General features: G+C 44.2%; 1 protein-coding gene across 1 annotated transcript in view; it reads right to left on the bottom strand.

Moving 5' to 3' along the window:
* Nucleotides 1-11,109: 11,109 nt before the first annotated feature.
* LOC147002626 (igE-binding protein-like) overlaps nucleotides 11,110-17,067 on the bottom strand; it is a 54,217-nt gene continuing 48,259 nt past the window's right edge. Inside the window, exon 4 of the mRNA XM_085843326.1 lies at nucleotides 11,110-11,277. Within this exon, the coding sequence (XP_085699452.1) occupies nucleotides 11,110-11,277 (168 nt within the window). The remainder of the gene's footprint in view (nucleotides 11,278-17,067) is intronic.

Here is a 17,067-nt window from a genome sequence, read left to right as displayed (position 1 = left end):
AGGATGCTGGAGAATGGGGGTGAAGGGATCAATGGAGCACTCAGGAGGAATCAGCCTGAGAGGCCATGCCAGCACAGGCCAGCACAGCCAAGCACAAGTCCTGAAGATTTCTAAGACTCCCCTTTCTTGTGTCTGTTTTAAGTGCACTTGGAGGCTCGGAGCTCTCTGGCGGATGATACCAGAGCATGCAGAACAGCCTGCTGAGGATGCAGAGAGGTGCTGGAGTGAGGCAGGGAGGAATCTCCCATGGCTGTAGGAAGCCATGTCTATAGCAGAACCTGAAACTCAGAGCAAACTGTTCCCATGTCTGCAGATGAACAGTGTGTGTCTGTGGGTGTGGGGGAGGGAGAGTGTCACAGATCCCCTGGGGCCCAAGAACTGAGCAAGGGATCTGGGAGGCAGGGCTGAGCTCATGATTGTCCTGACTCCTCCCTCCAGGTAAGTTCATGATGGCTGGTGGTGGCACAGTTGTACCAGGCAAGTGAGGTGCCATGGAACTCAGAAACTCTGTAAACAAGGTACCACCCTGTGATGGTCATCATCAGGAAAACTGGTCTCAGAGGACCTTCCATGCATGGTGAGATTATCAGTGGCCTGTCTCCAGATGTACCTGTGAGCCATTAGAAGAGATAGTGAGCATGGAAGCCGAGGAGGACCCCAGAGGGCCTGACCTCCTTGTGTTTGTGTCCACGATGCCTATTGCTGAGAGATTGGAGCACACACTCACATACTGACTCACACAATCTCCCATGCACACTTACTTATACACATATCACATGCACTCATACATGCACACTCAACACTCTCTCATACACACATACTCAATCTCTCATGCAAACTCACACACTCATACACACACTCTCACACACTCACTTTTACACATTCTCACACACTCAGTTATACACACTCACACACACACTGCCTTAAACACATACTGACACACTCATATATATATACTCACTTCCACATACACACTCACTTAGACACACTCACACTCACTCCCATACACTCCCTTATATACATACTCACACACATACATGCACACTTTCGCACATTCTCTCTCTCTCTCTCTCTCTCTCTCTCTCTCTCTCTCTCTCTCTCTCTCTCTCTCTCTGTCTCTCTCCCACCCTCCCCTCCCCCCATTCTCCCTCTCTCCCTGGGGACTTGAATTTGAGTTGATAATAAATACTCTAAAGTCATTGGACGTCCTCTGAACAAGCAAACTGACTGATAATTGTTGCTCAGAGCTCGTTTTAAATCTCTGACTTAGAACACAAAGAGCAAAGTATTGAATTATTTTAGAAAGAATTTTGTAGTAAAGAAAAATATTCCTTCTCTACTTGAAAGGACAAAACCCTGAAGCATCTAGACAGTGTGGCTTCCTATACCGGCTACTCTATTTTGGAAATTGGCTTGCATTGTCTTTAATAAGTTAAGTTTCATTAGTGTGCATTCCATCCATCCAGGATTTTAATTCCTGGAATGTCTATAATTCTCATCTTTGCATGACATAGCATGAAATTCTCTGACAAGTAAAGTCCTAGCATAAATCAGACATGCATGTTATCTGGTTATCAAACATGTAGATAGCATACTTTCAACAGCTTCACTGCAGGCAGGAGCTACCCGGGATATGTGCGTGCGTGTGTGTGTGTGTGTGTGTGTGTGTGTGTGTGTGTGTGTGTGTGTGTGAATTGTTTAGGTATGACTACCTCAACATCAGTTTCAGTGCATGTAGCTGAAAATTAAAAAAAAAAAGTAAAGTATTTCTTCAAACATATTTAAAATTCAGACTGCTACCTTAGGTTGCCCAAGTTAATGAGAATTAATTCTTTTTCCCACATTAATTATATTTTAATTAAATCACCAGCAGTGACTGAATAGTTCTAAAATGATTCAAGCTACATGAAAATATTTTTAAAGGCACAATTACCTCTTAGAAGTGCAATTCAAAACGTGAGCTATATTTAAAAGCCTTCCTTTTGTGTGATGCAGAGATCAAGCATCGTTTTCCGTGGAGAAATGTTACCTGAGACATTAAATACCCAGCCCAAAGTATAAAGTCTTCATTGATACATTCCAATTATCCTCATGGTCCTCCCACGATCTTAACTCAAAACACTGAGATGACAATTTTCATATTCTATAAACCACAGCCATCATAGCCAACAGTTGTGCAGACACCACCACTGTAGTCTGCATATGTCTTGTGAGAAAAGAGAGACATTGGAACATTCGGCAAAGCTGCAGAGACAATGCTCTTGGAAGGGGCACCCAGGTTAGGGTCAGCATCTAGCATTTTCTGTGAAGCTCGTTCCAGGTTTTGCTACTTCATGTTGAGAAGAATTTATAAATGGCAGCTGTGTGTAGTTCACACTCTATTTAAGGAACGATATTCAGTTCTCCCAAACAATGTATTTGAATTTTTCTAGTTACAGTATTGGATGGGTCCAACAGTTTATGACTATATAGGAATTGGTTGATAACTTTTATTTATTCAGGATTGGTTCTTTCGGTTCTGGTTTGAAAACCAAAAGCTTGGTGATGAGGTTCTGTGTCAATTGGTGGAGTTGTTGCTAGCATATACAAAGCTCTGGGTTTAATCCCCATCATTAAAAAATGGTGGCTCATACTTGTTATTCTAACATTTAGAAGGTGGTAGGAGGATAGACAGGTTATCCTGAGCTACATAGTGAATTTGAGACCAGTCAGTCTGAGATACTGGAGACCCTTGTCCATCCCCCAAAAGGAACCATTGATGGAATGCTTTTATATTATAATATTAGAGGTGACTAATCTCGGATTGGAAATGGCTTAATATGGGTGAACAGGTGGACCACAAGGTGGTAGGTGCTGCAGCTGAGTGACAGCACACAGTGGTCCCTTTCCAGTCTTATCTCTACTTCAGGTATTTGATATTTTTCATAATAAAAAGGGAAAGGGAGAGATCAATGCATGCTGATGATAGCTAGAAGAAAATAAGGCTGATTACTAGCTTTGCTGGGTCACCTCAGCCCAACTGCCTCAGACACGATTGGCCCTTAGGTAAACAGTGAAGGGATTTCTGTGTGAGTGTCCTTTGATTTTTTTTCTTTTCTTTTTTTTTTTTTTTTTTTTTTTTGGCCAATCATCAGGCCCCTCACTTGGTGAGAATTGATCTTGATTCTGACTCTGGTTCCCTGTGAAAATAGGTGTGTAGGCATGAGCACACCCACACCTGCACTTTTAAAAATGTATAATTACACCCTTTCCTTGTTCCCGAGAGGATTTAAGATATTTGTGCCCATGTAAAATCAAACTTAAATAGTTTTGCCATTTAAAATTTCTCTCCCTAAAATAAAGCCCCATGAATATTTATTTTACATTTGCATAAAAAAGGCAAACACCTTGTCATGAGACCCTTTTGTTCAGTCGGCTCCCATCACTCAAGCTTGTGATGAACCAAGTTCCTATTTATATACAGAGTGTTACATTTGCTTCTGATTAAGATCAGAAAAGTTACCTTGTTTCAAATTTTGCTGCTCTCCAGTAACATCTATTCAAACTGGCAGCAGTTAAAAATATGGGGGCTTTTGCCTTGTGTGTCCATACATGTGAACACAGGGCACCCCTACTCCTCGCTGCTAGAAAGGTGAATTCTGAAATGGCGCTACCATCTTCCACCTATCTTTCGTAAAAGCTTGAGGCCCAAAAAACGTAGCCACTTCCTTGATAAACTAGAAGGGAACCAAGTCACCAAAGACAGCATTGATTGCTCAAAGGCTTAAAAGTAGGAGGGGAAAAAATGTTCAATTGAAGCAGGGAATTACTGCATTCCGCCCACTTAAAATCAGTCTGCAGAATGTGTTCCACGTGGCTCCAGTCAGTCTTTTAGCAACCGGAGTGTGATTGCTTGAGTAACCCAGAGGGACAGGCACCCCTCCGGCACAATTGCTCCAATCTGAGGACCGGTGCCAGGCACTAACAATAGGTTCAGAATTCAAAGATGTCTAAATCCTGATCACCCACACTGTGCCTCTGAGACCTGTAATTTGCCCCACGGTGGAGGTCAGTTCTCATTACCGAGCTAGGGAGCATCTCATAGTTCGGGCAGCAGGGCCAATGGAAAGCTGCGACTGTAATCAATGATGAACAAAGAGTCCCCCGAGAGCCATCTGGGACACCAGAGAGAATTCCTTTTGAAAAATACAGAGCAAAGGTAATTCTCCAAATAATTTGAGACATTAACTGTCGGCCTCTCTGGAAAGCCCCTTGAGTGTCTACACATGCTACAGACCATAGGATCTCACTGGGGGTGCACCGTCCAGGTACGTGGGTCTCTCAAGCCTCTCGATACTCAGCTCAAACCTCAGACCAACTCAATCACATGCAGACACTGATGTCACAAACAACTCTGGAGCGTTCTAGAACAAGCCAAGCTTAAAAGCTGGCGTTCTAGACACCTCATCTCATTTCGTTTTCAAAAGAATCCCAGGTGGCGGGTATGGCCCATTTCTGTTCCATGCAGGGAGAAATAGGCACAGCTATGTTGTTCTGTAAAGTTTGAAATTTATAAGTGGTTTCTGACCTAGATCTATCTAATTCACAAATAAAGACTTGAACAAGGGATTTCACTACATTACCTAAGGAAATTAGCTATTAAGATGCTGATCCTGACGTCGTAGAACTCAATAAGAAACTGCTTTAGCCGCCTCACAAGCAAATGCCACGGACTCCGGAGAATGAAGCCCCTAGAGGAGGTTGGGGTGTTCTGAACTTCCGGTTACCATGACACTGTGAGGGCTTAGGCTCACGCTTGCAGTCTGATCTGAATGCCAGATTGTGTTGTACTGAAGCAATTTATTATTATTTTTACTAGAGCCAGAGGATGGGTGCAATTTCCCTTGAAGGTGAAAGAGAAGATATTGCCCCCCCACTCCCCACCCCGCTCCCAACAAGACGTCTTATTTGAGAGGGGAACTTTTTTTTTCCTCTTGCATCTGGAGTCTTTAGGAGTCAAAAAGAAATTTAATAAAGTTTAAATAAGGAAATAAAAACGATGTTTCCCTTAACAAAGCAAGCTAGGGGCCAAAGAGAAAGACAGTTTGTACTATGCATGTGGGGGGCTTTGTGTTTGCTGGGTTGTTTATTAGTGGTGCTGTGGGTGGAAGGCAGGTCATCACCCATACTAGGTAAGTAAGTGCCGTATTACTAAGGTACGTGATTAGCCCTGACACACAGTGTTGAAAAACCCAATTGAGGATCCTCATCTTGGACACATTTTTACAGACAATCACATAGGATGGAATAGGTATATGTCTCTAGCTAAAGCTCTGCTTAGATGCCAGGGAGGGCATGGACTGAGAACACTTGACCTATGTTATAAGGCTAGATAGTGACAAACTGAATTGGCTTTACCATTCCCTGACTCCCCAGCCCAGGACAGCCCAGGACAGCCCAGGACAGCCCAGGACAGCCCAGGACAGCCCAGCCCAGCCCAGCCCAGCCCAGCCCAGCCCAGGTCAGCCCAGCCCAGCCCTGCCCAGCCCAGCCCAGCCCAGCCCAGCCCAGCCCAGCCCAGCCCAGCCCAGCCCAGCCCAGCCCAGCCCAGGTCAGCACAGCACAGCACAGCACAGCACAGCACAGCACAGCACAGCACAGCACAGCACAGCACAGCACAGCACAGCACAGCACAGCACAGCACAGCACAGCACAGCACAGGACAGCAGACACTTCAGCCTAATCTACTGCACAGTGGAGTGTATCCTCAGACACACACTACCCTCAGACCAGTGTGGCAATGGAGGGTAGCTGTGAGTGCTTCCACAGGAGTGAGGTCTAAGAAAAGCCTGCTCTCTAAGCGGAGCTGTTCCAGTCTCTCCGATGTGAAACAAGTAAAGCATGGTGTCTATAATGTACTCGATACAGTGCCTTCCTTCTGTGGTGATAAACTTCCCTCTTTATGATAAATTTTTTTTTTCGAGACGGTTTCTCTATATAGCCCTGGCTGTCCTGGAACTCACTTTGTAGACCAGGCTGGCCTCGAACTCAGAAATCCGCCTGCCTCTGCCTCCCGAGTGCTGGGATTAAAGTCGTGTGACACCACGCCCGGCTATGGTCAGATTTTTAAATGTATTTATTTTGCTATGAAATGTAGTGTTTTCTTTCCATTCCCAGTCAAGAAGATCTGTGCCTTAGTAAAGAAGTCTTGGTTCATTTTGAGACAATCTCACTGTGCTGATCAGGCTACCATGGAACTTATGAGCTCAACTGATCTTCCTGTCTCAGCATCCCAAATAGCTGGGACCACCAGTACATGTCACCATGTTTAACCCAAGTGAAGGATGCTGTGGTTGTTTGAACAGATATGCCTTCCATAGATCCATGTGTTTGAATGCTTGGCCCTTAGGGAGTAGCACTGTTAGTAGGTGTGGCCTTGTTGGAGGAAGTATGTCACTCTGGGGGACAGTCTTTGAGGTCTCCTCTGCTCAAGCTCCACCCAGTATGGAATCCAGTCTCCTCCTGAATGCCTTCAGATCAAGATGTAGAACTCTAGGCTCCTCCAGCACCATGTCTGCCTGTACGCTGCCATGCATTCCACCATGTTGATAATAGACTAATTCTCTGAACTATAAGGCAGGCCCAATTAAATGTTGTCCTTTATAAGAGTTGCCTTGGTCATGGTGTCTGTTCATAGCAATAAAATCCCAAGACAGATGCTAATAGTTAATAGGCAGGGGTAGTGGTTGCTAAAGTAGCCTGAACTCAAGTTAGGCAATGAACCCTTACATATGGAACTTGTATTTGAGTGAGAGTCATTGTTTACATTTACTAGTCAGTCCACAGTATGGAAAATGATTCACAGTCAACCAAGGAAGCCGTGTCCAGCATTAGACAAGATTCTTATCTGTATAGAAGAGCTGCTTCCAGATATAAGATCAGGGGCAAGTATGAGCTGGGCCTCTACCAACTTTCATTTCCAAATCTCACCAGTTCACCTTTCACTGTAGATTCCAACCTCTACATGGTACCATCATATTCAACAATCCTTTGTGGTATAAGCTGTATCCCCGTACTACGATAGCTGACGGAAGACACAGACATAACAAACCTTCTTCATATTGGAAGAGCTGTGCAGCCTGATTTCAGGACGTCTGCCTCCCTCTATGGAGATGAGACCTGCACACTGGCTCTGCTCTCCCTCTGACCTTACCTCCCATCACTCTCTCCTCACTCTGTTCCTACCCTGTGTAGCTGCTTGGCTCTTTCTGGAATACAGCTTGCTCCCACAGCAGGATTCCACATATACGAATACCACTTCTCTTGATGGCAGAGTCCAAGCACTAATGTCACCTCTTTGGAAAGACACTTTTTCCTAAAGCTCTATTCATTTCCTTCTCAAGAATCAAAAACTGCAACGACTCAGTGCTTGGACAGCATTGTTGGAGTTTAATAAATAGTTTTCAAAAGCGAATGAACAACGCAGCATATAGCACAGAAAGAGGAATTATGAAATAATTATAAAAATTAAGGATATGAAAATTCTGAGATGGGAAAGGTTGTCCCTGATGCAGGAGGAAGCCATTTGGGGTCTCTTTTCAGAGTGGTAAAACATCACCAGTTTCTCCAGACTTACGAACAGTGTTGGCCGATGCCTAGTGGTCCTTTGTCAGAAAGCCACCAGGATAACCATTCAAGAAGCCACTAGATATTCTAGACATATCCACAGGATGCCATAAAAAATTCAATGCCCCTGGGCCTTACTTTACTAATAGAATGAAGAGCCATGATAATGCATCGTTCATGCCTACAGCATCCTTGCTCTCCCGACAAGCAGCTTGATTAGCTCATGTATGTCTATGCTAGACCCAAGCACTGCCATTTAATGCCCGCAGCCATGATATTACTGTGGAAACTGGTTAGAAGTAGCTCAGCTAGGGCTGGAGGCAGAGGTCTGCTCCAAGAGCTTGTCCTCTGACCCCAGAATTGAGCTGCCTTCCGAAGCTGTTCCCATGCACTGGCAGCTGCTTTACCTGTCAGTTACTCCAGCCTACATGAAGCTCGCTAAATATTTAAAGCAATTATTTAGTTTGACAACTTCTTTTGGGAAACTCAGGGAACTCTTTTGAGAATGTGGGAGCATAATTAATTTACCTACTATGGTAGCATGATCTTCACACACAGAGACACCAGAATGTTTTAACAACCTGGTTTCAGCACTTCCCCCAGGCCAAAACCAGATCCTTTCAAGGCGTTACCAGCCTGGGGCTTGGGGGTGGACACATGGTTAAAGTGCTGACTGGTGAAAATCATTAGCTGGGTCCTCTTACCACCCGATGAGGCCTCCTCCTTCTCTCCCTCCCATTCCATCTCTCTTGGTATGCTGCCTTTGTGTTTTCTATCCACTTTGGCCAGTGTACAATTTCGAGTTGAAATGCCAGCTACAAGGCTGGCACATGCAGTCACGTGCCAAAAGGCTCACGTGGACCCAGCAAGCGCTGCCGCTATTGCCGAGCTGTTACTGGTGCCAAGCCTGGCATAAACTCATCCAAAATGCTAGTCACAAGAAATGTACAACCTCCACGGGAAGCCAAAAGGGTGCTGGCTCTTCTTATCAGTTAGCAAGCAGTTAAAACTGTCTGTGTTGTGCGAGTGTGTGTGAATATGTACGTGTGTGTGCTGTGTGTGTGTGTGTGTGTGTGTGTGTAGTGTGTGTCTGGTGTGTATATGTGTATTTGTGGTGTGAGTGTGTGTATGTGTGTGTATGTTTGTGTGGCAGTGTGAGTGTGTGTGTGTCTGTGTCTGTGTGGTATGGTGTGTATATATGTGTGCTGTATGTGTGGTATGTGTGTATGTGTGAGATGTGTGTGTCTGTGTGTCTGTGTGATGTGGTGTGTCTGTGTGTGCATGTGGTATGTATATATGTGTGCTATGTGTGTGGTGTGTGTGTGTGGTGTGTGTGTGTGTGTGTATGTGAGATGTGTGTATCTCTGTGTATGTGATGTGTGTGTGCCCCATTCAGACAAGTCGATGACCTTTTTGTCTTCCTCTTTGGAATGTACCAGGATCATCACCTGGATCTGCTAGGAAAGAGTTGTGGGAGGGGTCACATGACAGACAGCAGCTTCTTATTTCCAAATCCTTTATTCTGACAAAGGGTGTATATATATCTAGGAGAGGGCCCTAGAGGTTCTCAAATTGTTACAGAAGTCCACGTTGTCAAACGCCTGTGCTTTTCATGCCTGTGTCTGCCGCAAGTCAAATGGATTTTATTTTCTCACTAGTCTATGCAAAACATAAATGTTACTGGTCAAGTTGTAGAAAACAAATGAAAGGTGGTTTTAATCCGAACTATAAACCATCTCTTTTTTTCCTGGCTGATTCTTGTGGACATACGTTCCAGAGGACCATGCCTCTTTGGAGACTTTTCCTGAAGGATTTGATCACAAACAGGCAGAGTCAAGTCATCCTACTGACAAGAACTTTCACATATACCTTGAGACACGCCATCGGGGGCCTCCTGGAGGTGGACATCTTACATCAATAAGAACTATTAGTGACAACATCACCAGGTGACTGCCACTGTTTCTTTGGCTTTGCACCATCTACTAAAGTTGAGACTATGTCTATTCTATGCCTTTGCCATGTTCATTTCAGCAGGACCAAAGAATTTCCAGGTGAAACATTGTTAATCAATAGAGTGTCTCAGATAGGCAGGTACACAGAGATGCTCCTAGCAGTAACACTCAGAATTGTGGGAACTAGAAGCAGTCAGCATGCCCATCAATAGGGAAACGGGTGAATCGAGAGCCATCACACAGTAGAATTCTACACGCAATGGAAATGAGAAATTGTTGTTACAGAAGAACAGTACAGATGAGTCTCCCACTCATAGTGATGGAAGCCAGACACACAATTTGAATCCATCCACTGTAACCAGGTCAAAAAGTCTCGATCAATGGAGATACACTTGGCCCGTATTATCTGAGTTACAGAATTCCTACAATAAATAGAAAATGAACAGTGGAGACTAGAGTCATTGAATCTTCTCAAGCAGTTCTGGGGAACTTCCTGTCCTCACCGCCATCCTTTCTTCCCTTCAGACCTGGGGGGAAAGGTCAGAAGCCAAAGGTGAGTATGTCTTTCCACAATCCCATAGGGCTGCTTTAAGTTATGAGAAGTACCTGGGCTTGAACTTTCGAGTTTCGGATTCCATGTGACCTGCTTCCTAAGGCTTTTCACTTGACGAAAAAATTGCATGCCAAGGAAGCGTCAAAATTCTATCAAGATTAATTATGCAATTTCTGTCTATAAATGACATACCTCCTGTACCCAATGAAACCCACCCATGCACTAATAGGATGTGACAGCCACATCACTAACAAAGCCTCCTCCGCCTTAGTTCCCAAAGGTGAGTACCTGCTGCTGGGGAGGCACTGTCACCCCGTGGGGGAAGGGAATGAAGGATGGTGTGAGAACCCAGGTTTGCCAAAGTATGGCTCTGTACAGGTGGGTCGTCAAGCAGAAGTGCGAGGGAGTGCAGAGGTCAGTGGACCCCACCACGTTTTCCCCCTTTGAACAGAAATCCACTCTTGCTATGACTTGCCCTCTTCCTATGAAACTGTGTCTAACCACAGCATGAGGCTTTTCCATTGCTAAGGTTAAGCACAGTATATTTCTCTCAGGCGGCCAGGAACCCAGGCTCCCCTCTCAGCTATGCATGTGGAGGACTCTGGACATGGAAGACCTCAAATTATGATTCCCTCTGAGACAAAGGGGGAAAGATCTGTCCTCTTGTGTCTCCTTGTCTCTTTACCCGTTGTGGATGAACAGACAAACAACCAAGAAGGACAGACAGTATGAGTTTTCATGGAAACAATCTTTTTTCTCATCCTTTTCCAGTGTATCTGAGCTAGAAGAAAAGATTTAACAAGTACATCGGAAATCTTAAAAAGCAATAAACTCTCTCCAAATCCCCTTGCTCATTTCCCACCGGCTTTGAAATCAAAGGAATATGGCAGAAGAGATGAGACTCGCCAGGATATGCAGGCGGGAGGGGTTGGGGTTCTGGGGTGAAGAGACTCACCAGGATTTGCGGGTTGAGCGGGGAGATGGAGCTGGAGTGATTGCTCATCTCTCTTCACTAATGTTATCTAAAGAACTCTCCTTAAGTGCAGAGGTAAAATCTGCCGGCAAGGCTGCAACATTATTCCACTGGAGCTGATTTCGCTCAAGCCGTCTGCAAACAGTTCCCTTGGAAGTGTTCACGTGAGCAACGCGGCCATTCCGAACATTGCACTGAGGAAACGGGAGTGAATTTACAGAGCTGGTTCAAACAGATGCAAAATTTCCCCTGGATATATTTTTGTCTTAGAAAGAAAGGTGGAGTCAAAAATAATTTAAAAATTTTTTTAAAAGTCTGAAAATTTCTGTACCAGGAGAAGTTAAAACTTTCCTACCTGTTCTTTGTTTTACTGAGAAACCTCTACATGACCCCAGGAATACACATCAAACATCTGCTTAGAGTACATCCTTTAAAAATGTCTTTAAAGTAATTATTTGAGATGCATGTAACTTTGGGGCCTAGGAAAGAGAAAAGGAAAGTCATAAATGAATGAGCTGGGGAGGGCTTTGTGTAGCTTTACATAAGACTTAAATCTCAGTTGAATGTTTGCTTCTGCCGAACATGGAGCATCTTAAATGCTTTTCTTTTTGTTGTTTGTTTGTTTTTTGTTTGTTTTTGTTTTAGAGATAGGGTTTCTCTGTATAGCCCTGGCTGTCCTGGAACTCACTTTGTAGGCCAGGCTGGCCTCGAACTCAGTAATCCGCCTGCCTCTGCCTCCCAAGTGCTGGGATTAAAGGCATGTGCCACCACTGCCCCACTCCTTAAATGACTTTCATAGCTAACATATTTTGATTTTTATAATCCTCAATGTTGAGAACTCCACTTCTTATAGACACATAATATAAATTGACAGAAGTGCATTTAGAGCCATTCCAGAAATTATTGGAATTCTGTCTTAATCTCAAGCTAAAATAAATTTAATGGGTTTTTATGAAATTCAAGTCAGCAACTCAAAGCTAGATTTTTAAATCAAACATCCTAACACAGCCTAGTCCAAAGACAAACTAATTTGATACTTACATACCGAGAAATGGCAGTAGAAAAAGTATTATAACACTCACTTCCCGTAATTAGGTTTCTGTGAGAGCAAAGGCTTTGTGTGTGCAATAAAAGCACGGTTAGTTCCATGTTCATTTGATGGGCTCTGTAACCGTGTGTCAGGCAAGCCGAGGAACACACGAGTGAGGAATTGTGCTAACTGAGAAAGGAAGCTCTTCCTAAAACCGGGCAGTATTATTCCCCGGACAGGGTCCTAGGCGGAGAGGGAGGGAGGGAGGGAAGGAGAGTGGGAGGGAGGGAGGGTGGGAGGGAGGGAGGGAGAGAGAGAGAGAGATAGAGAGAGAGAGAGTTGGGATAGAAGATAGTTCAGTAGGTAAAGACACATGTTGACCTGAGTTTGATTCCCAGGACCCATGTGGTAGAAGAAAAGAACATATATTTCTGCAAATTATCCTGTGACTTCTACATGAACATTACAGTAAGCACATGCATACCTACGTGTACATGCATGCAAACACATACATACATACATACATACAAGAAGAAAGAAAGAGAGAAAGAAAGAAAGAAAGAGAAGAAAGAAAGAAAGAAAGAAAGAAAGAAAGAAAGGAAGGAAGGAAGGAAGGAAGGAAGGAAGGAAGGAAGGAAGGAAGAAAGAAAGAAAGAAAGAAAGAAAGAAAGAAAGAAAGAAAGAAAGAAAGAAAGAAAGAAAGGAAGGAAGAAAGAAAGAGAAGAAAGAAAAAGAAAGAAAAGAAAGAAAGAAAGAAAGAAAGGAAGAAAGGAAGAAAGAGAGAGAAAGAAAGAAAGGAAGAAAGGAAGAAAGAGAGAGAGAAAGAGAGAGGGAGGGAGGAAGGGGAAGGGGAGAAGAAGAAAGGAAAGAAGGAAGGAAGGAAGGAAGGAAGGAAGGAAGGAAGGAAGGAAGGAAGGAATGTAATAGAAGCTGGAGAGATAGCTCAGCAGTTAAAAGTGCTGCCTGTTCTTCCAGAGGACCTGGGTTTAATTTCCAGCACCCACACGGTGGCTCACAGCCATCTAAACCTCCAGTTGCAGATCCAATGCAGTCCTGAGACCTCTGCAGGCACCAGGCCAGCCGCTGATTCACAGACAATCATACAAACAAAACCCCCATATACATAACGTAATAAAATTGATCTTTTTAAAGGAGCAAGCTAGATGGGCAGCCTCTCTGTTCTCTACTTCCTGACTGCTAACTTGCAGTATGACCAACCGCCATCCAAACTGTCAGCCCAAATTAAGGGATTTTTGTTTTCTTTTTAAAAATTGTCACTTTGTCACAGTATTGTATCACAACAACAGGAAAAACCATCAAGGACATCACGATTTATAACCCACAGTCGTCTCGAAGCTGAGCCACGGCAATTCAAGCAGGGTCACTGGTGTCATCACCTGACGGGACAGCATGTGTAATGCTAAACTTGCATGCAGTGTGTCCAGGAACAAGGTTGCAAGGGAGTCATGTGACACACACGAGTGAATGAGTGAGTGAGTGAGTGAGTGAGTGAGTGAGTGAGTGATCGAGTGAGTACAAACAGCTTGGACCCATTAGGCTCTAGGTTTTGGATTACTTTTGCTAGTCGCAAATTTCAGAAACCTTATACTGATACTGAATTTTTCTTCCAAACAACATCCAGTGACATGATCCCAGGTGGAGTCACGTGTCACAATTTAAGAAGCTGGGCTATAGACCAGCAGCCTTCCGGGTGTGACCACTTTATGTAACCACTCGCTCCGGTGACTATTTGGAAACATGAATTCAAAACTCATAGGAGACTCGCTGGATGTAAATTTGTAAATGTCCCTGGGGCTTTAAAAGTCTGATTCCATTTTCACTTTCCCTTCTTCGTATAAAAATAGCTGCCAACACCTTGGATCTCTTGCTAGATATTATTTTAGGATACTGTGTGTACAATTTCGAGTTAATACAAAACAACCTGGCCTGCCTTCCTGTGTGTCATTAGGCTGCTCAGTGTGAACTGGGTCACCTCAGTGGCTCACTGATCTGGTTTCTACAAACCTGGCAGTAGATAAAAAGGAAAATTACTCAATGCAATTTCCCCCTAAAGAATCAGCTTGGTTTTCTTCCTTAATTAATTATTTTTTTTCTTACGGAAACCCCATTATGAACTGAACTAGGAATTTTTGAGTCTCTGAGGCAAAAAGAGCCGTTTTTGTATCCCTGAGCATCTCAGATCTCCTGGGGGATGGGCGCTTGGTCAACAGGAGTCTAGGGGCAGGGTGGGCACAAGGGTGAGATCTGAAATGAATGAGAGGGCAGAGGCACCTTGGGAAATGTGTATCTGGAAGCTACCTAGAGGATACCTGTGTGCTTGGTGGCTCAAGGTGTTCTTTGTCTTCATAAAAGTGTTAGGGGACTTTTCCCTTTTTTGGTAAATTCAAAGAAATAAATGTCAGGAGGCCCAGCAGAAATCAAAGTCAGACATCACTGTACAGTTTAGAGCTCAGTGAAAACTGGCTGACTCTGTCAACGGGGCTTCCTCTTCTCTGGGACCCCATTTCAACTTCCTGAAGAAGGTCAGGTAGTCCTGTGCCTAAGATTTCTGGAAGGCCTCCCCATGCTAATGAGGTATCTCAGTGGCTTTAGTTTCAGTCAATGGCCTTTGCCCACCATGGATATTCCTGACCCTTTCCCCAAAACAATACAACCCTCGATTCACCCTGAATAAAGTATGTGTATGTGTGTATAAGCCTACCCCAGATAAAGCTATATGAGCTAAGATTGTCTCAGAGAGCTGTTTCATTGAAGATTGGTAGAGAAGTGCCCCCCCAACACACACTCGCTCCCAGCAGACCCTGATCCTGCCAGTTCTGGACTCCCCTTCATCCTTCCTGCTGAGTGTGCATTGGTGTTTGGGCACCTTGAGAGGAAGAAAGCAGAAAATCTCAGGGTCACCATGAAGAAGCATTGCATGACAGAGGGCCATCTCTCCAGTAGTGCTCTGCCTCCAGAGTTCCCTGCCTTCACACAGTTCAGGAAGAGGGGGCCGAATGAGTGTAAGAGTCAGAGGGGATGGAGACCACCAAAGAAACAAGGGCTTCTAAACACAGAACCACTGAAGCACTCATGAACTCACAGAGACTGGCAGCATGCACAGGGCCTGCACAGGTTTGGGTCTGATGGGATACCAGTGCTGAGAGAGGAAGTGGACTCCGCCCCCATCTCCAGCCCAGAAATTATCTCTGCTCCCTCACAAGTGAAAAACAGTTTCTTCAATGCAGTGTTCACTAGGAGTACACTCTTTTACAGCCAATAAATTCAATTGTGGGGTTTGTTTTTGTTTGTTTATTGGCTTTACCCTACAGATCTTTTGCTTATATATCATGTTTGTCACTTTTGTGTCTTTATCAGTGTGTGTGTGTGTGTGTGTGTCTGCATCTATATGTGTTTCTTGTGCTCTGCCCTTGTTTCTCGTTTGTTTGTTTGTTTGTTTGTTTGTTTTGTTCTATTCAGGTTTGCTGTTTTTCTTTTATCTTGGTTTCTTTTTTTCATTTTTGGATACCTGTTTGTATGTCAATGAGAAAGCAAGAAAGGATGTGGATTTGGGTGGGTGAGGAGGTGGGGAGGAGCAGAGAGGAGCTGGGAAATGAGGGGGAGCAGAATCAGATATAGTGTATGAAAATAATCTACTTTCAATAAAAATATTCAAATAAAAATAAGACATGGACAAACAAGAACCTCTAACTTCCTTCATCATTTCTGGTGACTATGAGAAAAAGAAGGGTGTAGTCTCCCCTCCCCCAGCCTGAAACCTGCTTGCTCAGGGGTGGAGCTTCCCGCTCAATCGTTCTGCCACGCCCACTGCTAGAACCTGCCACTTTGCTGTTCTGAAGCCATCACGTGATCACCCTGCTACTGGACCCCAAAATTATTTGGCGGAAATTGGGCCCCTCCCCCTTCCTTTATAACTGAGTGCTGGAATAGTAAAAATTGAACCTTGAGCAGAGACTTTTGTCTTGGTTCCTTCCTTATCTCGTGCAGCCCAGCCCCTCTTCTCTTCCAGGTTTCCAAAATGCCTTTCCAGGCTAGAACCCAGGTTGTGATCTACTGGCCAGACCACAACAGAAGGGGAAAAAACCTTAAAATGTTGTGAAACCAAGATCAACTTGAGTGGGTGGGGAGGTGGATTTGGGTAGGTGGGGAGGTGAATTTGGGTGGGTGGAGAGGTGGGGAGGATCAACGAAAACTCAGATAATTTCCAGATTTCATATCATACGTGCCAGACAGGTCCCACCAGCAGGTCAGATGGCTGGGGTTTGTTTCCAGCTGAGTTGGGGAGTCGTATGTGAACTTAGAGAGGGATCTTGACCCTGAGTCCTTGACTCCTGGACAAGACCAAGTGTCGGGTTCCCAGTGGCAAAGGCCTGTCTCCATTGCTTCCTCTTAGAATCTATGAAAATTCAGTAACTAGTGAGTTATTGATACACATCCCAAATCAATGAGTGGACACACAAATGTAGGAGATCCACCCAACAGAATATTGCTAAGCTGTGAAAAACAAACACTCACTGACATATGGTACAACATGGATGAACCTCGAAAACCTTGTTTTAAACAAAAGAAGCAAGCGACACACAAAACCTCCTCTACATTATGCCTCTGTTCCAAGAACAGAGAAATCTACATATAGCAATCAATGGTTCTCAGCCTCCCTAATGCTTTAATACAATTCCTCATGTTGTGGGGACCCCAACCATAAAATTATTTTTGTTGCTACTTCTTAACTAATATTGCTACCATTATGGATCATAATGTAAATATTTTTGTAGATAGAGGTTTGCCAAAGGGGTCTTGATCCACAGGTTGGAATCCACTGTCAGAGAAAAAGCAGACTAGTGTATCCTGGGGCTAGAGGTATGCGTAGGTAGGTGTGGGACCGCGAAAGGCAGCCTGTTTTCTGGTTGAGCTAGATTTAAACCCCAGAGAC

This window comes from Mus caroli, unplaced genomic scaffold (genome assembly GCF_978045245.1).
Source record: "Mus caroli unplaced genomic scaffold, Mus_caroli_1 scaffold_9, whole genome shotgun sequence".
In the NCBI taxonomy this organism is placed as follows: Eukaryota; Metazoa; Chordata; class Mammalia; order Rodentia; family Muridae; genus Mus; species Mus caroli.
The sequence above is the reverse complement of the archived record's forward strand: the minus strand, read 5'-3'. Positions and strand labels throughout refer to the sequence as shown.